This window comes from Corvus moneduloides, chromosome 9, assembly GCF_009650955.1.
Source record: "Corvus moneduloides isolate bCorMon1 chromosome 9, bCorMon1.pri, whole genome shotgun sequence".
Lineage (NCBI taxonomy): Eukaryota > Metazoa > Chordata > Aves > Passeriformes > Corvidae > Corvus > Corvus moneduloides.
The window spans coordinates 1,391,889-1,415,991 of record NC_045484.1 but is presented as its reverse complement, the minus strand read 5'-3'; the positions used below and the strand labels follow the sequence as shown (position 1 = coordinate 1,415,991).

Sequence of the window (24,103 nt, the reverse complement as noted above, 5' to 3'; positions counted from 1 at the left end):
AGGGCAAAGACACCTGCGCCTTCTCAGCCACGTGGCTGTGTCAGCTTGATGCTCAGAATACCAATTCCCAAAGGGAAAAATGAAAGGACAGCAAAACCCAGGCTGACTTAGAAGCTCCATGAAAGCAAACTATGCACCCTCCTTGGATGGATCAGCACAGTCACAACACCCTGGACCAGTCTGGGAGAAAGCATTTTGCTTCTAAAGGCTGGACTTGACTCCCTGAAACTGGGATTTGGCCTTTCAATGGCTGTGTGCAGATAGAAACGACAAGCACTTTCCACCTCAGTGGTAGATCAGGGGAGTCTTTCAGCTCCTCAGTTACACAGCTGGCCAGGTGAATGCTGATTTTTTTTTTTTTTTTTTTTTTCCTTCTCTTTATTCCACCTTCCTCCAAAGCATCTGGAAGGGGCGATGGCCAAAAGCAAGGTGCTGGGCCTTCAGGTGTGCTCAACCAGAGCAAAACCTGCATTCCTGGAAAATAATGTTTCCCAAGCACCGGCAGTGTAACACTGAAATATGTACAACACTGATGGGATCTGTGATTGAGCCTTCATGATCCACCTTTCCCTCACCTGTTGCACCTTTTTGTGCTCTTTCACACTGAATCAACCTACGTGTGAGGTGGATTTGAAGAAAAATGCCTGGAGCCTTTCTTCCTCACTGATGGCAGGGCAGCAGCCCTGAGGATGGAGCCAGCCTGGGGACTCTTCAAGGGCTGTGGAAAAATACTGTGCACAGGCACTGTACCCTGCGTGACATCTCCCAGCATCCTTGAGAGATGGACCCACTGAGCACTCGGAGATGCTTCTGGCTGGCATGCACTGGGATCTAACCAGCCCTTTCTCCCATCCTTCCTCTGCCTGCAATATTTTTCCCTCTTCCATTCTTTTCCCTCCTTTGATTTTTTCTCTTTTCAGCTGTGCCTGCTCCCAGCTTTGAGAGCCTCTGTTTTTTTAGCCTATTTAAATTGCCAAGCCCTTGATTTGCTGTTACTATTTTCGTGCCGGCAGCACAGGGCCCTGGCCCAGCAGCGCCAGATGCTGCACCTCCACGTGCTGACACACGCCCCGCTGCAGCTCCTGTCTGAACAAACAAGGAAGATGGATGGGCGAGCGGGAGATCCGCTGACACAGCCCGTCTCCCTGGCTGCCTCGGTGGCACGCCGCCTGGCCCAGCAGCTCCCCACCACTCAACACAGCGCAGAGCGGCTGCTGCAATTGCCTTATTCATTTTTTCCCTGTTTATAAGAGACATTTCAACCAGCCCACGACCCCCCCAGGCTGCAGGGTGCGTGTTCCGGCAGTTGGGACCCAGCTGACCATTTCCCTGGATCACATCCGTCACCTTTGTGTGGCACAGCTGGGCATTGGTGTTTTCCTTTTTCTTGGCAGCACCTTCCGACATCGTCAGGTGGTTTTGCGAGTGGCCTTCTCCCACCGCTGGCATTGCTTTCTGTAGAGCCACGCATCTCGAGCACAGGCTGAGCAGAGTCTGTAAGGGTCTGCTCCCTCATATCGCCTATCCTCGGCACATTGCATCGCCTGTGTCCTCCCTTGCCATGATTCCTGCAAGGCCAAAATGAGACCGATGCAAGGACAAGGGCTCCTGTGCCCTCGAGGGTAACCAGCACTTTACTTCGCTCTTTCTGCTTGCAAAGACAAAACCATCTGGAGGTTCCCAGTAAGGCAAAGGCACAGGAGTCACCATGTTCTCCAAACACTAGGCAAGGAGCGGGGACAGAAATCCCCAAACCCTGTGCCTGGCTCTCCTGAGCCTCGAGTCCAATTAGTCATTTTTTATTTTCCCTTCATATGTTTTTCCAATGTAATTTGGAGCATGAGTTGTTAAGTTTCCCCAACAAGTGTTGCCATAGGAGCCTGTATTTGTTTAGGGTGGGGTACGGGCTCTGGCTGGGTGAGAGGAGGGGGCAGTTAGCCCTGATAGGTGTAGTGAGAGGCTGAGAGCCTCTCCTTCCCCATCCTGTCCCTGCCTCTGTCCTCCCCCCACCTTGCACGCAAGATCTGGAAATCGTTTCAGACCTGTGCAGCCAGGATGGGCAAACCTCCCCATAATTGTATGGAAACTACCAAAGCGACGGGTGTTGTTTTGCCAGTGACTCATGACATATGGAGCAAAGCTCAAGGAAAAACTCCACCGCGGGGAAGGCTGCAAAAGCAAATCACACCCAGAAGAGCCTTCCCCTGCCAGCGGCCCTGGCCAGTCCCCTGACTGCATCCTGGCACCTGCCAACCCCGACATCCCTGCCCTGGCCCTCCCGGTGCTCAAAGCTGCTTCGAGACTAAGAAACCTTCTTTGATCACAATCATTTAAGACCCACCTGATGCTTTTTAGTGGAAGAGGAGTGTTAACACTGTTGCCTTGAAGAAAGTGCACCCTGGTCTCCTCTGGATGTGGTTTGTGACAGCAACGATTGGGGTCAAATCCTTTTTTGTTTTTGAGCGAGCTACCTAACTCGGCTGTGCCTCAATTTCCCAGCTGCAGGAAGGTGTGCTCTTTCTACTGCTCTTCCGAGGTCTTCCAGGCTAAAGTGATCTCTCTGTGGCTGCCTGAATTTGGCCTGTGGCCTGTGCTACTGATAGCAGAGACCAGACTTGGTGGTTTGCCATAATCCCTGCTGCTACTGCCTAAAGTGTTAGTAGCCTGTGTTGAGCCCATTTCTGTTCCTTGTGAGTCACAAGGACAAAAAGCCACATGGGTTCTCTGGTTTTGGCATGGTTTCTTCATGTGAATTTACTGGCGTTATCACCAGGCCCACATGTTGGCTTTGGCACAGGGGGTGCAGGGCTGTTGTGGGGCAGTGGTGTTTTTCAGCAGGCTGTCATTCAGTTTAAGGGTGCTACATGTGAATGTCCATCATCAAAGGCTGAGTCTGGGCATTTTTGGGAGTCTGGTTGTTGTGTGGGGCCAACCAGATCCAATGAAACTAGTCAGCTGTTTCCATGAACAACGGGATAGCCAGGTTTCCACCAAGAGTCCTGTTCAGTCTGGAGAAGACTCTGGAAACCTTAAAGCACCTTCCCGGACTAAAAGGGGCTACACAAGAGCTGGGGAGGGACTTTCGGCAAGGGCATTGAGCAATAGGATAAGGGGTAGTGGCTTTAAACTGAAAGAGGGTGGGTTTAGACTTGATATTAGGAAGACATTTTTGACTCTGAGGGTGTTGGGACACAGGCACAGGCTGCCCAGAGAAGTTTTGGCCACCCCATCCCTGAAAATGTTCAAGACCAGAGTGGACAGGACACCTGGTATAGTGGAAGATGTCCCTGCCCATGGCAGGGGTGTTGGAATGAGATGGTCTTTAAAGCCCCTTCCAATCAAAACCATTCCATGATTCCACAATTCTGATAGAAACCGTCCTTCTGGAGGTTGGCCATGGTTGCTGGGCCAGCAAGTACCATCAGAGAGCCCGAAGTGGAAGAAGCATTTAATTGCTAATCACCCTATCAACGAATGGCTTCTCCATGCTGTAGCTCGTTCAGCTGCTGCCTGGCGGTGCTGGTGTGTATCTGTGATAAATAAACCTTGGCTGCTGACCGCTCCTGACCCTCCTTGCAAGTGCTGCCCTGCTCGCAGCCGGTGCACGGGACAGTTTTCCAGCCATCGCTGGCTGCTTCCCAGCCCCAGCTGCTCGTTTCTCTTCTCTGATCAGATGACTCATGTAACTAAAACAACAAAAAACTGGTTTTCTGAATGGCTGCTTGTGCCATTTAACATTTCTGACACGATTCCATGATCCTCTAGCTGCTGCCCTTGGAACACCCACTACTCCCATCCAGACCAACTGGGATATCTGGTGCCCTTTGGCTTTGAAGAGGGGGTTGTGTATGGTGGAAGTGGGCACAGGGGCCTTGCTGAGGACCTGGGACCTGTACTTTTGGGGGCAACCTTATGCTTTTGAATGACCTTTCACAAAGCTTTGTTCCTCTCTGCCTTAGCCCTTCCAAGCAGACGGCTGGTGTGATACCATCAACAACCGGGCATACTGCCAGTACGACGGCGGGGACTGCTGCTCCTCCACACTGTCCTCCAGAAAGGTAAGAGAGCACCTCCCAGGGCCTTGGCCAGGATCTATGGATTCAGGGGTGACTGCTATCGACGTTCTTTGGCTTTCCTGGCTGTGGAACTGAGCCTGCAATGTAATTCTCCCATGAACGGAGAACAAACCCATGATTTTAAACCAAAGCCAGCTGAAGCTGATGGACATCGTTGCACTGATTAAGAGTGGGGTTTGGACACAGGCCAGTGTGATTGAAGCTTCAGCCCAGCTCCCCCTGAGGTTCATGGGATTTCCTCTCATTTTGGGAAACAAGTCCCAAAGAAATGACTTCCACAGGACATAGTGCTAGACATGGTGAGTCAGAAGTCACCTTGTTGTGTAATTGAGCTGTCTCAGGGGATTTTTGGTATGGTCCACTGGCATCTGCTACAAATGATGTTTCCTCCCCTCTCTGAGGAAGGAAGAATAGTGTAGAGGGAGCAACTTGGCATTCAGGTTGCTCAGACCCTTCTTTGTCTCCCGTCACAACCTTCCCTCCCACCTAACTCGCTATCCAGCACTCACAGCCCATTCTTCCTAATCATATCCAACAGCAAAACAAATCACAGGGCATGAAATAACTTCTCACTGCGAAAATATGTGAATTTGGATCTTCTCATCTTTGTTGTGGAGCTCAAATCATTTCTCCTTTCATCACGCATACATACACAGAGGAAAGAAAAAATAAAATCCTGGGAAGATCCACTTGAGATAGGAAAGAAAAGGCTTTACACCCAAGTGATGAGTGAAATCCCCACAACAGTATCATGACATCTCGGAGCAAGGCATGGCCAAAATAAAGGTTGGGTTCACAGCGGAAAGTGGAGGGGTTCAGTCCCATGGCTCTCAGGAGACCCAGACCCAGCTTGCATCCCCCACAGGTCCCAGATCAGCTGCTCGACAAGCCTCTAGCACATCTCTGTTAAGGCAGATGGAGAAATACAGGGTTTAAACATCACAAGATCCCCAAAGCACTCCAGCCCTTCCTTCACTGATCCAGTCTGTGAAAAATCAAATGTGTTTTCACAGTAAGAAAGACTCCTGGCTCTGAGCCTGGTGTGTATAAAACCTCTGAAGGAAACTCTTTTCTCAGCTCCCATGGCTCATCACCAGGCCACTGTCAACCAGGAGTCAGATGCTCAGCGCACGCCCTCCCTCCTTTCTCTGCTACCACCAGCTAAGGGGACGCAGGCTTGCTCAGTCACATGCAGTTGTTATAGAGAAAGTAACGTGCAATGAACCTCCCTACCTGCATGGGGTGTCTCAAAGCTGCCCAGCTTGTGAGTGGCCCGAAATGAACCCACTGCCTGCCCCACGGAAGGCTGTTCCTGCTCACAGAGCCTCTCTCCTGCCTGGCTTTCCTTAATCCACCATGCACAAGGACAATACACCCTCATGTTGGGCAGTGTGGAGGTCAGCTCTGCAGCTGGGAGCTTGGCTGAGCTTCTCCAAGAGCTGCAGAAGACGAGGCTGCATTATCTTCATGCTTTGCTGGAAGAGTCACAGGTCCACAGGTTCAGACGTGGATGAAGGGGGTTTTCTAATAGGGACCAAACCTAAATCTAGAGGTGCCTCACCACTGCCAGCCCTAGTCCGAACATCTTACACCCATCAGGGGACACTTCTTCCCAGGGCTTGACATTGGGGGCACAAGATTCAACCTGACCTTTGGCCACAAAATTTGAAACACGTTAACAAAAAGGAAAAGGCTAAGAACAAAACTCAGCTGGAGACAGGTTGTATCAGAGCCCATTCCCCAGCGAGCGCAGAGCCTGGCCATGCCAGCAACTGGGCACAGCCCAGAATGTCCATTTGTCCACAGCGGGGCTGGAGAGGCCTTGTGGGGGTGCGGGGGTGTCTCGGGGCGGAGGCTGAGCTCTCCCTTTATCCCACAGGTGATCCCGTTTGCTGCTGACTGCGACCAGGACGAGTGCACGTGCCGCGACCCGGCGGCCGAGGAGAACCAGTAGCGGCAGCTGAGGGGCCTCTCTCGGTCAGGCAGCGCCGCAGGAGCGAAGGGGCAGCGGCGGGGCCGTGGGCATGGCGGGGCAAGGGGCAGGAGCGTGAGGGAGAGCCGGGCAGGGGGATGGCGACTGCACACGGAGGGCTCGAGTCCAGGCCACCAAGGAGCCCAGGAGGGCAAGCACGTGGTCCCCTCCCCATCGCTGCTCCCTCCAGAACCCACGCGAGGGGCTCAGGCAGGGGTCTGGTGCCACCTCAGCCACACGCTGGGCTAGGGTCCACGCCGAGAGCCCAGGTGCTGCCATGGATGGTTGTCCTGGTCCGGCTCCTGGGTGTCTGTCTTTGCTCTGGATTTTGTCACTATTCACCCCTCTCTGCTGTACAGGCTTCTTTTAGCAAGGTCGAGGTAGTTGTGATCTCTCTGCAAATATTTAAACTTAATTATATCTATATACATATATATAATATATATATAAAAATATATATTATATTTTCTTTGCTCTTGATGAAGCTGAGAAAGGATATCCTTTATCACACACCCATGCTGCTGTGAAGTACAAACCGTTGGGAAAAGCACAGGAGGAGCAGGGATTTTCCCCTTCCTTGCTGAGAGGGAGCTGGAAGGAGGACAGAGAGAGAAGCCAAACATCCAGGCCATGCCAGAAGAGAGCTCCCCAGGCGTGGAGGCTCCCACCTCAAGGTGATTTGGGCATCTTGCAGGGACCAAGTTTTGCCCTTGGTATTTGCCAATGCTTTGCCTTGTTCTGCTTAGGGTGTGGATCAGGATCAGGAATCTGGGGTTGAGAAAAAATGTTGCTGTGCCCTTGAATCATCCCAGTGAGCACAGCAGATTCCAAGGGCACCACAGGCATCCATCACACATTATTTTAAAGCCCTCTGGGCAGGGTTATGTGTCCATGGGGATCACTGCATGGTCAATAGGAGCAAAGACTCACCATGCTCCCTCCCTGTCTCACTCCCCCAGCCACTGCACACCCAACTGGACGTAGAGGCCAAACCAACGTAGCTGTGTGATGCTTGAATGAAGGATGCTGAGGCAGTCCTTCTTCTCTTCCCCCCACGTCTGAGCTCCAACTGAGTTGTGTTGTCAGCAGCTCTCAGAGGAGACTAGACCCTGTAATGCCAAAGGGACCAAAAAAAACCTGTCAGGAGACTTTGAGCATCATGTCTCACTGAGATTTTCCTTAGCAGAAGTAGTATTATTATCTCTGTCCAAGCCCCTCACACTGGACATACAATTGCTGACTTCCAAGAGGCTCCTGCTCCTGTAGGCAGTAAGTGAAAATCTGCAGATTCAGTTCTGGCCTCAAAGAAGCCCAGCAAGAAACTCTGCCCCCCATAAAATTGATTCCCAGAAGCTCAGCTTGGACCCAGCCGCATAAAGGCAGCAATAGGGAAGGTGCCTGGCTCCAGCTGGGAGTATCATGGATGGTTTTGTGCTGCAAAGAGGCAGAGAAAAGGGATAGAAAAAGGAGAGGAGAGCAGAGAAGGGACCACAGAGTTGGAACTCACTGCAGTGTCCCCGGGTGAGCTGCAGGCTGGGACCAAAGGACTCCAGGCTGCCTGGCTGTGTCCTGCCTGCATGGCCTGTGCTGTTGGATACAGGCTTCAAGCCGGAGTTTGTCTGGTGAAGGAGTGGTGGAGAGAGGGTGACACGGTGTGGAGAGACCAGGAATTTTCAAGGCATCGTTTGGCTTCCACTAGCTCTAGCCCATGCTGTTCTGTCGGGCACTGCCTATGGTTGTGTTTTACTGGAGGACCCGAGTAGGGGCAGAGGTGCTCGGACATCCTGCCAGCATGCAGGCAGGAGATGCCTTTTCCTTCTCCAAACCCTTTCCTGACCCCATCTACTTGGCCTAGGCAGGGATTTGAAGAGAGGTGGGGGACAATGAGCCCCATCCCCTCTTGCAGTAGGGACGCCGACATTTCTGTTCTCGTCGTGCACAGGTGACGACACCCCAAAATTCACCGTCAGCTGGGCAGAGAGCAGCAACATTTTGTCAGATACCCACTTTTCAATAAAAAAACAGCTCTCAAGCAACCCAAGGAAATTCAAATAATAGCTGGCCCAACACCCCCAGGATGTGCAGCTCGGGCAGCCTGTCCTGCTCCACCAGTGCAGGAAAGGGGAGACCCAGGGGTGCCAACACAGCAGGAGTGGGGTCCTGGCAGCCCCCACAGGTGGGGACAGCAGGGACGTGGGATGAGCGTGACATGCAGAAGCAGAATTTCAAGTCCCAGCATCTTGCCATGACAAACCCTTCCCTGCCTGGTGTCAGCATGCCTATGTGTTTATATGCCAAATTTTTATCCTCTTGGCATGAAAATCCCATTGTTTTTTTTTTCTCTGCTTGCCTGTGTGTGCAGGGAAGGGACTGTGCCCCATGGAGAGGAGAACTGGGGGGTTGGGATGGGAAATGCTGGCTTGGCTGGTAGACATTTGTGCTTCTCATGACCAGACAGCTTCTATGTACTGAAATATTGTTCTTCTATAGCGACACTGAGCGGTTTTTGTCCCCTTTAGGGTTTTATTCACAACGGAGGCTGCTGCTATTTTTATTTTTTTGTATTTGATAATTATTTTTTATAAAAATCTATGAAAAATAAATAATCTTCTCATCCTCCATCTCTTTCGCCTGCTTGATTCACCCAAAAGGGGGCCAGGGAGGTGGTTTGCCTGTCCCAACACCTTCGGTCTGACACATTCTGCTCTTCCCAAACCACGGACTCTCCCAGAACAGTCACAGCCCAGCTGGAGATTTCCTTCAGGTTTTGGGGTGTGTAGGGACACTCACCTCCAGTGAGTGCCACCCAGGAAGCTTTTGCTGTGCCACCAGCTGCAAGAACACTTTTGCAGAAGGTCTTCTGCTGGTTATGCTACAAACTGGGTCAAGGCTGGTCACTTTTTCTGATTAATCCACTTAAAATGTAGTGAAATCTCTGTGTGTGTGTGTGTGTGTGTGTGTGTGTGTGTGTGTGTGTTCACGCCCCACCTCCCTGGGCATGGGGAGCAGAAGGTGGCTCACACTAGAGCCAGAGGACCATGTGGTATCCTGGCAAGAAAGTTAAAACCCAGGACAATAAAGTTACTTTAAGATTTGGGGATTTTTTTTCTTTGTTTCTTTAAGCAACCAGTAAACTTCGTACCTATGGGCTGAGAAACCCCAAAAAAGCCCTTGCCCTGTGTTTAAACCCCACTCTTCTTCCTCCAGCCATCTCTGATGCCCCTCATCGGTCTTTTCTTGGTGTCTGGTCTTTGCACAGGGACTCAGTCCCAGAGGAGGAACAGCATCTCCTGGTGACCTCAAATGTCCCCTCTAGGGCAAAGCTCCCCAGATCATGCACTCTGGAGAGCAGCCAGATTTGTTGAAAAGGAGTGGTCCCTGCTGCCCCCTGCTTTCTGGGGATGAACAGGGCCTGCTGGCCAACACCAACCCTTCCAACACACACACATATCACCAAAGCCTTCCTAAAAACCTACCAGTGTGCTGGTGACGTGCCCCTTACAGTCCACTTCACCCTTTTTGGGGTGGCTTTCTCCAAACCCCCATGGATTGCAGGCCAGATGAGCCCTGAGGAGATTTTGTGATGAGCCAGCTGTGCTGAGATCTTCTTACACAGCAGTTTAGGCTTGCAGCTGCACAAGCTGCTGCCAGACAGACCCTCTCCTCCTCCTCCTCCTCTTCCTCCTCCTCCGTCTCGTTACATAGCCACAGCTTATTGTGCAGTGAGCTGGTGGTTAACTGCATGGAAAATAGCAGAAGGAAAGTATCGGGGTGTATTTTTAGCTTATTTTCCTGCAATTTAGCACTGGGAAAAGAAAAAAAAAAAAGTCAAGTTGTTCCATGAGACTCGATGAAGTCTGGTTTCCTACAGATTCGTGTGCTACAGCCCCTAAATTCCCGCTGTGTCCTCCCAGGTGTCCTGTCTGTCTGCCTGCAGGAACCCCGGACTCTCCCTGGTCTTCCACCCTTCTGGCAGGGCAGGTGGCAACACACGCTGGGCTTGGCCAAGGGACCAGCCCTTGTACGTCCCGATGGCCTGGCCATTAGGCACAACACAGCACTCTGAGTGGCTTCTGGCATCCTTGGCAGACCTCACCTCGGTTCAGGCGCTGCTTTTCACATTCTTTGTGGGATGTTAACACTCGTGTTGCTGCTAGTCCTCTCTCAAAAGTCTGCCAGATGGACTAGGACATGCTCTGGGGGTGGCTGACCACCAGACAGCACCATTCCATCCCCCTTTTATACTAAAAGAACGGCTGAAAGAGGCTTTTTTGGACGCTGCTTCCAAGTTCCCAGCCTCTGTGGAGGCTTGCAAATCAAGGGCTGAGAGACCCTTGCCGAGGATGCGTAAATAAGTGTGGTTTTTCCCCCAAAGGTGACTGGAGACATCTTTACCTTCCCAGGTCCGGCACAGCAGGTGGGCAAGGCGAGGCGCAGGACATGGCTCCATCTGTGTGTGCTGAGTGGTTTGGGACTTGGCTAACCCAGCAGGCAGATGGGCTAATGCTAAACTTGTGTGAAGACTCAGCCGAGTTCAAAGGCTGGGAGTGTTTCATCTGTGACCAAAGATGACATCAACTGGACCAAAACTATAAACAAACACTCCAGCTTGCCAGAGCCAGGGATTACTAACAGCTCCGTTTAATAGTCAGTTAAATTATCATCTGGAGTTTTACATAGTGTTACAATGATTTTGTTGCTGTTGTTTAAAACCTTGGTTTTTTTTATTATTCTCTTTTTTTAATTAATCCAGAAGGGTTTTGTATTTCTTGCCACATGGCTATCTCACCCTAAAGCACCCTACTTTCAATCTACAGTAGTAAAACGTCACATTAGAGTTTTAATAGAACATCAAGGAACATGAATTGTAGCCATCTTTGTAAAGAAAAGGACCAAACCGTCTTTATATGTTAAATAACTCCACGACAAGTAAAAGGTAGTAATGCTATTACAGGGGTACGGACGCAGCAAAGAAAAGTTAACGACCCAGAGGTTCATCTCAGGTGAATGATTGCTCATTAATTCACAAATAAAACAAAAAGAAAGGGCAGGGGGTGAAGGAGGTTGCAGAAATGGTTGGAAAACAGTTCTTGTCCAGTTTTCATGTTGCTGGCAGCTTGGGAAGAACTGGGAGTCCAAGACAGAAAATGTTGTGCAGGCCCAGCAGTAGGACCCTGCAGCAGATGCGGGTGGGGTCAGCTCTGCAGGGAATCACAGAGTCATAGAATGGTTTAGGTTGGAAGGAACCCTAAGGACCATCTCGTTCCAACCCTGCTGCCGTGGGCAGGGACACCTTCCACTAGGCCAGGGCACACCTGTTTTGGATGGGCAAGCCCCACACAACACCTGTTGCCAAGGCCAGGCCTTCAGCCACGGCGCAGCCCCCCATGGCACATCGGTCTGGTGCCCCATGGTGGCTGCTGGCATCTGCCTGAGATGGACTCGCGTGGTAGCTGAGAGACTCGGGCAAGAAAATCCAGGCTTGGGCAAGGCTCTGACTTGCAAAGCCAGAGTGAGGAAACCAAGAAGGAAGCCCTCACAAAGCCAGGGTCACCGTGAAAATGCCCCACAGCCGTGCCACGCTGGCAGGCCCCGCCAGCACGGCGGCTGCAGGGGCACCACGGCGGGCAAACGGGCAGAGCACAGCCCTGCCAGCAGCCTGCACAGTCCGTCATGGGACGAGGATGCTGAGCCCCATCCAGCTGTGCAAGGGTGCTGCCAAATGACTTTGGAGGGGTGGCTTTCCCCTCACCCTCCAAATCCCAGCCCATGGGGAAGCCAGGGCCCAGGGAGCAGAGTCTGGCCCAGCTGGCTGATGATGCTGCAGGGCTTCGGTTGCCCATGCAAGGGCTTTGAAGTGTCAGCACAGAAGCAGAACAGAAATATCTGCAGAGCCTCAGTGTAAATCTTGGGGCCAGATGAAAAAGTAACCTAGGCAGGTGTGGATGCATGGGGTGTCCAGGGTTTTCCTGGCAGCGTCACAGCGAGTGGCTGGCAGACGGCACTGCTCCCATCCTTGCTGCTGCACCTAGCAAGCAATAAAAGAGAGGAGTCTGCTACCCAAAGGAAAACAGTCTGCATTTCATATAAAGACCATGTACATGGTATTACTTGGCGAGAAACCAGCTGGCGTCTGGGCCAGAGCAGCCTTCGTTCAAGCATCCCTTCGAGGCGTTGAGCAGAGGTGCCCTTTGCCCAGGCCTGGATGGCTGCCCAGCTGGAAGTTAAAAGTTGTCTCAGCATCTGCTGGGATAAGCAAAAGGACAAACAGAATTGTCTTGGCCAAGAGTCTCTCTGGCTGAAAGGAAAAGGAGTGATGACGCAGTACAGATCGCCTGCCTGCATATACCTGTGCATGGAGGTGGCACTTGGTCTTGCTCTGAGCCCTAAGCACTTGGCAGCATCAGGCACATCAAAATGTAAGGACAAACACATGAGAAAAAGCCAAAAGGATCCAGGAGGCTTCCTTCTTGCACAGAGCAGACATTTGTCTGATGACCCCTGCTAGACACATTCATTACAGCAACGATACGGGGATGCCCAGGTCATACTGACTGCTGGTGGCTGCTCCCAGCCGCTCCCCAGTCCAGGCCAGCTGCCCCTGGAGAGAGGTCTGCCCATGAGAAGGAAAGAGCAAAGCACTGTGTGGTCCTGCAGGAAGATACTGAACTGCTGTTGAGAAAATACAGGGACGCAGCGCTGCTGGCAGTGACTGGGTGCAGACCACAGCCGCCTCCCTCTCAGCACCATGCAAATATTCAAGCCATGTCCTTGGCAGGTAGGAGGAGGAATGAAGCAGAAAATCATATGAGACAGCCTGAAGAGTGTTCCTGCCAAGACTGAAAAAAATGAAAAGGAAATTTCTCTCTACAGGCATCGTAAAAATCCCACTGTAGGGCTCCAGTCTTGTCCGGATCAAAGGTGCACAGCTGGCAAGTCCAGAGCTGCCTCCTCTGCAAACCAGGCAGGAAGCTGAAGCTAAAAGGAACCTGCTTTCTGCCTCCAACACCATCTGCAGTGACAGGGATGTGGAGAATCATTTGCTCTGAACCAAACCGAGTGTCCCAGTACAACCCCAGCTCTCTGGCTTCAAAGAAAAAAGTTACCAGAGGAAGAGGCAGATGTGAGCCTGAACACAGGCAAGAAACACCCCCAGAAGCCTGTCCTCCATGCCCTCTCTGGGACCAGAACCTTCAGGGCCATCCTGCACCACGCACTGGGGTATCCTGCATCCCTCTCCCCTCACCACGCAGAGCCTGGGCTATGCCACTGGTGCAGAACATCTTGTCTGTGCCATCAGGCTGCTGCTCCCCTTGCTGGGCTCTCCTCAGCAGCAGCTGGATGTTGCTTCAAAGTTTTTATTGTGGTGGGTAAAAAAAAAAATAATAGGAAGGATTTTAAAGTTGACTTCCTAGGAGTGTGGTCCCTCAAGAAGAAAGCTCCCTGAGGCCAAGCTGCTTTTGTTCTGGAGGACTCTGCATCTTGGAGCACATGTGAGTTTTGACCATGGCAGAAGAACCTGAGGAGATGGGGTCACGATGCCCAGCGGTGACATCACGATGCAATGGGGTCTCTTCACCCCAGCTGATGACAGCACGCCAGCTCTGCCCATCAACGGCACCGCTGCTCGCTCAGGTCTCACCCAGACCTCATGCTTTACAAGAGCAACAAACCCCATCCCAACCCTGTTGGCCATCCAGTGGCTGATTAGCTCAGCCACAACCATAAGCATCTCAACCTGACCTGCATGCTCTGCCTCCATTTTGCCTGCATCACCTGCTCTCCCATCCTGGCTGTGTCACGGTGTTTCTCCCATGACTGGTGTCCCCCACCCTTGGGGACAGTTCCCACAGCCAGGGCAGGGATGGGGCAGGAGAAGAGGGCTGTGCCCTCCCAACCTGCCTTCTCCACCAATGCTGAGGAACCTCTTGGCAAAATGAATAAAACAAAACCAAGAAAACTGGGTCCCACAAGACTTCTAACTAGAAAGGCTTTTGGCCAAGTTGAAGAAGAAACTAATACTGAATCAGTCCTGCACAGAGCAGCCAGTTTTGCTCCCCAGTCCAAATTCTTGCCTCCAGAAACATCAGTGACACCCTCCCCCTCCATGGGTCCGTGTGTAAAACCCTCAGAAATGCCCATGGGAAGGCCAGCCTGAGAGCAGGTGCCCAGAACCCTCAGTAGTCCTTGTCACCATAGTCATTGTAAAGGACACTCAGCGTCTGCTCCTCGCACGTCTTCCTGAGGTCCCGGCTGAGCTCCGACCAGTCGAGCCCATAGGGCTTGATCTCGCTGTAGCGACAGGCGAGGTACTTGAGGGATGAGCGCTGGAGGCTGATCTTGGGCTCCTGCAGGAGGCCATTGCACCAGCTGCTGAGGTCCCCCAGCTGCGAGAGGATGAGGCCAGCCTTCCTGCAGCGAGGGCGGGCAAGGGGAGATGCCAGGGGGGCGATGGACAGCGAGGGGTGGCGGGGGTGATGGAGACACCATGGAGAGGATGGCGGGAAGGGCAGGAGGTATGTATGAGGAGAGAAAAGTAAAGACAGTTAAGGACACCATGGCAGCTCCTTGAGGGAGAAGAGATAATGCAAGAGCAACTGAGCAGAGCCTGATGCTACCAGGACAAGAAGGGATGGCAGGGCTGGGGGGGACACACCATCCCCAAGGCAGCACTGCAAGCTAAATCTATGTGAGAATAGCCCCTACCCAGGGCAGAGATACCCATGTCACCATGGCAGTGCTGGGCCTGCTGCACTGGTCTTATGACTCACACTTCCCTGTCCTGTCCCCTCTTCTTCCACCATGTGTCACCCACACAAGGCCAGGTTTGCTGAGAGTTTGTTAAGGAGACAGTCACAGGTGTAGCTGTGAAACCCCCAGCACCTCCTTGGGGTGGACATCACCAAGGGCTCAAGTGGCACCACCTGTCACTGTTGCAGCTACTGGACCCCAAACGTAACAGGATGAGAAACTGGGAGCCAATAGCACTGTGGGCAGTGGGGATAAATGCTAAAGAGTGTCAGGTGTGACATATATGGCCAGCCCAGAACAGTGTCACCATGTGTGTCCTCTCCTGTAAGTGTATGCGCTGCATAATCAGGAGCTATGCTGGTCACTCATGGCTTGGTGTAGGACACAGAACCACAAAATGGTTTGGTTGGAAGAGACCTTAAAGATCATTTTGTTCCACTCCCCTGTGCCATGGCAGGGACACTTTCCTCTTGACCAGGTTGCTCCATGCCCCAACCTGGCCTTGAACATTTCCAGGAATGGGGCATCCACAACTTCTCCAGCGCCAGAAATGCACAGTGCTGGGACCAGCACGCCAGGACACCCCAGAAGATGAGGGAGATTGAAGAAAAGAAAAAATCCAGATCAGAACATCATGCCTGGCTCGTGAGGGTCTGTGTGGAAGGCTGAAGGTGAGATAAAAATTGAGATCCGCATAGGATGCGATACCACAAGACATCAGTACAGCGAATGACACTCCTGCCACACGACTCTTAATGCTTAGCAACAGTTTAGGAAACCTGTCCTACAGGACACTGTGCAAACCAGAAGGGATACACTGGGACATACATCAGACACATCCGAAAAGCTCTGAGGGAGTGGAGGATGCGGCAGAGCTCCCTGGTTCTTTGCACGTGCGTTTTGCAGCTTCCAGTTGTGGAGAACCAGATGAGGAAAGGCAAGTCACTGCAGCAGCAGTCTGTGAAAAGCCACAACCCAGCCAAGGAAGCCTTGAGAGATGGTCAGGTGGCAGAGGGAGAGGAAGTCCAGGATGAATCCATCTTCCGCAACAGACATACAGCACACCCAGAGCATCACAGCCTCAGTGCAGGCTTGTCCTGGTAGTGAGAAAGCGCTAAATTACCAGTCTCTTGTATTGGATGAGACATTGGAAGAGCACAGAGAATCATGGCCAAACATGACCTAAGCAGTGTTCTCTTCTTTGCAAATTTCTCCTCTTAAAATCATGCTTCTAATGTTTTTATCGAGAGAATCAGTTTGTACAGATAAAATACATTGTGTTCATTTTAAACTTGTCTCGCACTTTGGGTGATCTCCAGGGAATCTGGCAACTGTGGAGGCAGTGGATTCAAATGAAGCATCTTGAAGGTATCTCACGTGCCTGGAAACCCAGACAAAAGTTTAAGTGATGAGCTGGGATAAGTTTCCTACCCAGCTACAAGGTCAGTTGGTGGGTTAGAATACTCAGGGAAGAGAAGATACATCCCCTCGGTAACTTTAACTCAGCCTCTGCTCAGCCCAGAACAGGCAGCAGTCACAAATCATGATGCTGAAGGAAAAAATCCCATTCTTACTGGACATTCTTACTTAGGATAAGCAGGGAGGGCTGGTTTGACAGCTCACGGGCGTGTGTACCAACCATGAAAGAACATGCACTGCCTCTCCAAACCTCCCTCCAGGCCAGGTACAGCATGGCAGAGCTGCTTGGAGAGGAATTAATTTACCCCAAGTCCAGCCAGAGCCAACCTTGGCTTTCCTGGAGAGCAAACCTTTCAAGGTTTGGATGTGGCCGCAGCTCCAAGGGCCCAATCTGGAGCCACTGAAAGGTTGTCCAGTTCTGCAGCCACATGACATCTGCCACCCCAGAGCTCATGTCCAGGGCATGCCAGAGAGTGCTTAGCATGGTGCTGGCTCTGGAGACAGCCACCCAAGCTGGCCAGCCGTGAGAAAATAGCCAAGCGCTCACTTGTCTTGGTCTCTGCATCTGACACCTGAGCAAGGTGCCACGAGTGCCTCTCCTCCTCCAGCATTACAGGTACCCTCATGGGAATGTCTACCTAATACCATCCCACAGATTTTGGCTCAAAGCCCATAGGCACCACCAGACTTCACTAGGCTTTGCACCAAATCCAGCTTCCACTTCTTGCTTTTTTCTCCATTTCCTTTCCTTATGCAAAGACCAGGACTCTCTGCATCCCTTCTCGGACCGTGAGGGAGCGATTTGCTTTCGTAGCCTCGGACAAGTTATCTGTGCACTCGTGACAAGTTATGCTTCTTCAGTCCAGTAGCCAGCACTGCCAAGAAGGGAGACAAGTGCACCCCAAATGAGCAGAGTAGGAGGAGGCCTGGATGTGTGGAGAAGGAGGGACATGGTAGAGTCAGTCGCGTGGGTCCACATCCAGGACTTCAAAGGAGCATCAGTAACAGTCAAACAAACACTGTCTGCTGGCTAAATAATGTCATCTGCAAGTGATTTGTCCTGTCACCACCAGTCTGGGTGCTTCGCCCTCGCAGACGATCAAACAGGAGGTCTGCTTTCCAAGATTTGTCATCACCAGAACCCGCTGCAGCTGCCTAAATGCCTCTTTCCAAGTAGTGCGAGCTGCAAACACTTCATCAGCAACTTGCGTCATCCTATCCTAAGCGCTCCAGCATTTCCAGAGGGTGCAGTTAACCCTCTGGCTCGTAGATCCATGCAGCAAATGGTATCATTTGGGCAATTCAGTGGCATTTCTGGCTGCTCCGTGCCAATGCACCTCTGCCTCGCTGGGCTCGAGGAGGCAGCTTCCAGGTCGTGTTCTGGCTGGTCCTCGGCTTCCTCGCTGGGGCAGAGAACAGCAGTGGCAACTTTCAGCCTCAGTGATGGCAGCAGCTCTGTGACGACTCCAGTCTGCCACGTAAGGAATTTTATGTACTCCCCATGCAAATCACCACAACAGATGTCAGATGGTCTGTGCAAACTGGGGCTGGATTTCACATCTGGAAGTGGAGACAGAGCAGCATCCCCACAGCTGGGACCGAGACAAAGGTGAGACGTAAGTCCAAGCCTGCTGATCCCACTTGGTGTCAGGGGAATGAGGCAACCCTGGGCAGAGGAGCTGCTGGGAGCCTCTGCCCTAGAAATGGCAGACATCTGTGCTGGGATGTCGCTACTGAGCTTGGAGGTTGTGCCTCAAAGAGCTCACATTTCTTAGGACACAAATGGGAAAAGCGGAAAGAGAAGAGACCCCAGCTTCGCTCCAGGGCGTGAAGGACCTGGGCATGACCAGGAGACAAGTCCAAGGCACTAAGTGCAAGACAGGCACAACCTATTTGCTGAGTGTCTCTGACTGACTAGCAGAGGTTTGGAGGACAGAGAATGTACAGAGAATCTCCTGTCCTCTGCTAGAAACACACGAGTGATCACCTGGAGAAGCAGGGCTGGAAGACAGGCGGTGGTGAGACCAGCAAGAGGAGGTATGGGAGGCCATGGTGTAAGGTGGAGGCCATGAATTTCACACGTAGGAGCTCCTGTTGACGTACATTTGAAAGTAACCCTGATTTCCAGATGAGGTCACAGCTCTGGTTCTTTGGAGGCCAGATGCTATGAAACACCACTGCAGCCCACGCAACCTCTCAGCCCAGCTTGCTAAACTGACTGGAATCATCTGCGTTACTGGGAAAACACGCAGACCAAAGCAGATGCTGAAGGACACGGGGAGAAGGGAACATCTGGCTATCTCTACAAGCCTGGGACATTCTCAGGCAGCTGGAGGGGCTTCAGTGACCTGGAGAAGCCTGAGGAGAAGATATGGTGCCCATGAAGGCACAAAGGGACTATTTCAGACAGGAAGAGCTCAGGACAAGCTCCTCCAAAACCTGCTGTGGCAGCTCAGCACTGCCTGGGCACCAAAAACACTCGTGTCACCCCCACACAACCACAGATGTGGACCAAAAGCGAGGAAATACACAATTCAGACCTAAAGTCAGTCCTCTGCCTGCTGGGGACCACAAGTTGACAGAGCTCAGCACACAGAGGTGCATTCAACTCAAGCCAAAGCCCAGGAAAAGGCAGAAGGCAGAATCCGATCTCCACTCCTCAAAGGGGCATTATTTTCCCAAGACCTTCTGCCTTTTTGCCTGCGGCATCAGCTACCAAGGGAAAAAGAGAATCCCATCCCTTTGCCACTCTGCACAGCACGAGCATACTTGGCCACACTCTAGGGACAGTGTGGGGCTGAGGGGATGGACAAGGGCGCTGGGTTGACAACGGTCAGCCACTTTCCACCTTGTACCATGTTAATGCTCCTTGCACGTGCACAGCATCCAGCAAAACAGAAACCCCACTGTGACACTCTATCACCCATCATCATATCATGAGACTTGCTAAAGAGATGCCTTCCTGGCGGCCAATATCCGTGAGGGACAAGCTTGCTGATGGGCAGGCCTGCCTGCCTAGCCAGCTCAGCTCCCAAGCCTACCTGGGCCCCAGCTCATCTTCACAACGCCAGGTGAACTCCCCAAAGCTCTCGTAGTGCTGGTTGTAGTGGTAAAGGACTCGGTGGAGGCTGGGGGAGCCCAGGTCCAGCAGAGTGTTGTAGGCTGTCTGCTGCTCCTTGCCACTCGTGTAGCCGTTGAAGAGGTTGTAGATCTTGTCTGCTATTTCTGGGCAGAAGGACAGGGGGTGTTCAGGGGGGTGCAAGGAAAGGCATGAATAAAGCCCACCAGGGCTAAAGCTCACTTCTAGGGAAACCAAGACCAGAACCAAGATTTGTCCAATGAGTTATGATTTATATCGTATCAGGACAAGGTCCCAACGGAGGAGCAACAGACTAGACGGCCTTCCCTGGACTCAGTCCAGGTTAGCTTCCCACAATTTGGTCTAATTAAGAGAAGAAATGGGTGGTGCCATTGGGTAGCGTTAGTGCAACACCATTTATTCACTTTTGTTTTCAGAGAGGACGTATGCCTCCTGAGGCCCCCCATCTCAGCCCTCCACACCACGTGGCAGCTCCTGGGCCACTGTGGGTGCAGGAGATGTTACAGCCAGGACACGAGACAGTGGGGGCCGTGCTGGAAGGGGGAACTCCCTGCTGTCGGTCCCAAGCACCACAGTCCAGCAGCTCCCTCCATCTCACCTTGAGCTTTCACATCATCTACCACAGGGCAGGGCGTCTTGACCGTCACATCACTGGACCTGGAACGTCTTCCTGTGTTGTCGACTCCCCAGAGTGTGAACCTGGATGAGAAGGGAAAAAAACCGAAGCTCTGGGCTCCCAAGACCACACGGAAATACATCAAGGCAGCATCAAGCAGGATGACCACGGTCAGGGTGTCGGCGCTGCCACAGGCGTGGCACAGGGCACTCACATGTAGGTGGTGTCGGGCTCCAAGCAGCGGATGATGAGGGAGATGGTGGAGGAGAGTCTGTCAGGCACTTGGGCTGGCATGGCACAGGGTGACTTGGCACCAGAGATGATGTCATCCACGAAGCTCAGCACCGTCTCTAGGGAGAGAGGGGAGGATGTGCCACTGGCGATGACACAGGTGTCCCTGGGGCTGTGGAGAGCCTGTGCCTGCTACCACACAGGCTGCCTGGTGCCAAGGGCGACCAAGGCTAATGCATGAAGTTGGGGTAAAGCTGGACCCATTGCTTTTCTAGCAGAGTTCACCCCCATGGTACGGAGCTGCCCCTTCTGCAGCATGGTGGGCAGGAGAAGGGCTGCTCTCTCTTCCACAGGATGTTTGACTTGTTGCAGCATCCCCTTGCAAAGAGGAACATCTCCATCTTCTAAAATCTCCATCCCACTCTCCCTAGAGAAGCAGTGGAGTCACCACTCACCTGTCTCCACCTTGGAGTGGTCCATTCTGTCGGTGACCTTCTCCTGGCGGAGGAGGTAGTCGACGATCTGCACCCCAATGGGGGGCTCCGAGTGGCCCCACTCCAGTACCACCAGTGTGCTGCTGGGCTCATGTACAGTGGAGAGACGCAGGCTGCGGGACAATTTTTGCATTACTCTCTCACAACAAAATTCAAAGCCATTAACTCACAGCAGAGAGCAACCTCAGGAGAGAAGTGGCTTCCCCTCCCTTTCTCCTCTTGGCTCTGGGCATGCTGGTCCAAAGGACTCATTCACTGGGGTTGCTTTACCAGGGTGGATCCACAGCCAGTTCTGCAGTCCTCAACTGAACTTCGAAAAGACACTGCAGCTCTGTACTCTCTGCCTGATTTCCAGGTCACCCATCAGTTTGCAAACCCATCCCATAAAGGCACACAAGCCCCATAAAGGCACACAAGCCCCACCACCTCCTGCCACCACACTGTTGGCCATCACCACCTCTTTGCAGACCCATCGCACCAAAGAGCCACGTGTGGAGACCTACATGGGGTGCGGGAGAGGCGCACAGGTGGGCAGCCCGTCAGCCCCGAAGGCACTCGAGTCACAGCGGCACCAGTCCTCGATCACATCCCCGCTGCCCGAGCACCACAGCAAGCTCATGGTGGCCTCCTGCAGGAGCTGGGAGAGAGGAGAAGGGGTTGAGCACCGAGCAGGCGAGCTCCCATCCCGCCAGCGCTTGTGCCAGTGTTCATCCATCCCCTGGTGGGCTCAGCACAGTCCATCCACCCTGGAGAGCAGGGCTGGCCAATGGGCAAGGGCTGCCACGGCTTGACACGATGCCATCTGGGCAAGCTGCCTCCAAAGACAACCACGACACCATCCTGCCACCCCTCCTGCCCACTCTGCCACCCCCAGCACGCGGCTCCTCACCCGCTGGGTCTGGTTGTTGGTGACCAGCTCGTAGAGGGGGGCTGCTTTGGTGACCTCCAGCAGGATGGGCTCGGCTGGCACGTCGGGGCTGGAGGCGGCGTGGCAGAGCGGGCAGGAGGAGGGGCAGCGCCCGCGGCTCTGGCACTCCATCCGCACGCCGGCTGCCATGCGCTTGGTGCCAGACTCCGAGAGGCTGGCGATGTACTCGGGGAATGTCAGCACCTTGGGGTCCCGCTCCCGCTCCTCTGACTCGTCTGAGGGGGAGTTGCCTGGAGAAGGGGGGAAAAAAGTGACACCAGGGTGGGCTCCAAGCCATGGATGATGGAATATGAGGGGGCTGGAGCTCTGCCTTCCACCCAGGAGAGAGGCAGTGCTTCCAAAGAGCCCCCTGTATCCTTAAGAGCTGTTTGCTCTGTGGGGATGGAATGCTCACTGGTGTTCAGAGGAGGAATCAGGACTGAAAAGCCCATCCTGGCCTCTGGGACTGCAGGTCCTCTGGTCTCCCGGTGCCTCAGTTTCCCCAGCCCCATCCCTACACCTGGACTGGGACAGACCACCCTTGCAGCAGGCCCCCACGAGAGGGAGCCTCCTTCACGTGGCTGGACACTCGTGAAGGACCTGCCTGGGCACTTTCACATCACACTGACTCCCCACAAGAGCCCCCTGCCGAGCCGCTCTCCTGCAGAAGCCCTCCTGGCCCTACAGCTGAATTCTCCACTCCTCTCCTTCGGATCCCAACCAAAACTGATGCCACAGAGTGCTTTGGAGACCAAAGAGTGTCAGGCCAGGGGGAACAGCAGTGATGCTGACCTGCGGCCCCCCTGCAAAGGTCTGCAGTCAGCAGCACCGAAGAGCTCAGAGTGAGCAGGGAAGACCTGCCAATGATGCCTCATGATGCCCAGAAAGCTCCCGAGGTGGCTGCAAACCCACCGAGCCCCCATCCAGCCCCTCCAGCCCTCTTACACTCAGTCCCCACAGAGGGAAATGGAGATGGGGAGCAGGTTCTACCCTGCCAACCCTCAGGTGACCCTGCAACCTAACAGGCTCAGAAAACAACAGTGCAGCAGGAAAGCATCAACAGAGTCTATGCTTTTCCCAGCTCTGCACAAGGATGCCTGACACTGGGTGCCACCGTGTCCCCAAGGCACAGGGCAGCGAGCCAGACCCTGCACTCAGTGGCCTTTTCTCCAGCATTCCCACAGCAGCAAATATTTTGGCACAAGAGTCCAGTATCTTCAGCCCTTGCACAGAAGTCAAAAAGGTAAAGTCTGCCCATCGCTGCTGCACCCTGGGTAGCATCACCCTGCCATGGCGAGCCTTGCCATGACGGGAAACAGTGCTCTGCACACAAAACCCCTGCCAAAGGATGGCCCTGGATTTATACAGAAGAAAGAGGGGCCTAGAGGGACCACTGACGGCGGTTGGTGGGGTTGGAGGAAGCTGAAGGATGACCAGGCAAAGCCTCACCCCCAGGGCAGGCTCAGGCCATCGCTAGTGGTGACCTGGCATGGGCTGGCTGCTGTGGGAGCCACCATGGAGCACGTCCATGGCTCAATAGAGAAGTCACCCGATAGCAAGGATCTGTGGAGAAACGGGCCAGCACTAGCCCGTCCTCGAGGCTCCTGCAAAGAAAACAAGGCTGTTAAAACAAAAGCTGGGACACAAAAGTGTTGCTCTGCTCCCCCAGGAATCTGGAGATGGATCACTTTAGGCTGGCTGTGAATTGCAGCTTAGCAGGCACTGAGAAAAAGAAGAGGAGCCGGGGAATGATTTGTCTCTTGCAATTTCTCAATCAATATCCAGCCCCTGACATTTGCAAACAAAAAGCAAAGGAAGGAAAGTGGCAGGTGCTGGAGTGAAACCGAAATGTGATATTGTGGGTAGGAAAAGGCTGCCAGACCTGAAAAGCCTCCAAGCAGGAAAATCAAAGAGGAGGAAATTGCAGGAGAATAAAAGAAGTACTTGCAATCAAGAGGTGCTACATCTGGAGACAGCCTACAGCCAAAACAGCAACGGGTCTGTACTCTTCCTGGTGGGCTTGTGAAGAAGTCCAGACTCCAGGAGGCCTGAGCCCACAGGGTCCAGACTCAGGCTTTGAAAGAAGCCCTTGCCACACACGAGCCCTGGGGACATAACAAATGTCTCTGTGGCTGGGACATAGCAAGAGCAGCACCACAGGCTGGTGCCAATACTGAGAATTAGGAAGCTTCATGATGGAAATGATGCGTCTGTCATGGTGCCTGTGAGCTCCAAGCCCACACTGCTTGCACCTGGGAATTCCTGGGCAGGAGCAGCAAACCGAGATCATCTAAAAAGCAGCAGCTCTGCTCAGCATTCCCCATGTCCAGGCTTGGGAGCTGGCTCTTGCTTGCTGCCCAAGCCTGGCTGCTGCAACCCACCATGCCCAGCACAGGCAGGAAAATGCCTGCAGGCAGCTTTGCTGAGGCCAGCACAAGAGACTGCAAAATCACAGAATCTGAGAATAGTTTGGAATGGGAGGGACATTGAAAACCATCTCGTTCCAGTTTCCTGCCAGGAGCAGGGACACCTTCCAC

At 53.0% G+C, this 24,103-nt stretch overlaps 2 protein-coding genes across 8 annotated transcripts in view; one reads left to right on the top strand and one right to left on the bottom strand.

Annotated features, from left to right (window-relative positions):
• Nucleotides 1–6,093, top strand: part of PAPPA2 (pappalysin 2) — an 89,953-nt gene extending 83,860 nt beyond the window's left edge. For both annotated transcript variants that reach the window (XM_032117581.1, XM_032117580.1), the window contains exons 21-22: nt 3,960–4,058; nt 5,956–6,093. In XM_032117581.1, coding sequence (XP_031973472.1) covers nt 3,960–4,058; nt 5,956–6,030 — 174 coding nt within the window. In that variant the 3' untranslated portion in view covers nt 6,031–6,093. The remainder of the gene's footprint in view (nt 1–3,959; nt 4,059–5,955) is intronic.
• The window catches only part of ASTN1 (astrotactin 1), a 65,953-nt gene continuing 42,224 nt past the window's right edge, over nt 375–24,103 (bottom strand). For 2 of the 6 annotated variants that reach the window (XM_032117582.1, XM_032117583.1), the window contains exons 17-23: nt 21,549–21,817; nt 21,163–21,296; nt 20,621–20,772; nt 20,149–20,284; nt 19,917–20,017; nt 19,260–19,443; nt 375–1,568 (exon numbers count right to left, since the gene is read on the bottom strand). In XM_032117582.1, coding sequence (XP_031973473.1) covers nt 1,259–1,568; nt 19,260–19,443; nt 19,917–20,017; nt 20,149–20,284; nt 20,621–20,772; nt 21,163–21,296; nt 21,549–21,817 — 1,286 coding nt within the window. In that variant the 3' untranslated portion in view covers nt 375–1,258. Of the gene's footprint in view, nt 1,569–4,661; nt 7,158–10,667; nt 12,077–13,491; nt 14,461–19,259; nt 19,444–19,916; nt 20,018–20,148; nt 20,285–20,620; nt 20,773–21,162; nt 21,297–21,548; nt 21,818–24,103 lie in introns of those variants that run through there. The other 4 variants (XM_032117584.1, XM_032117585.1, XM_032117587.1 and 1 more) reach the window with 3 other exon arrangements.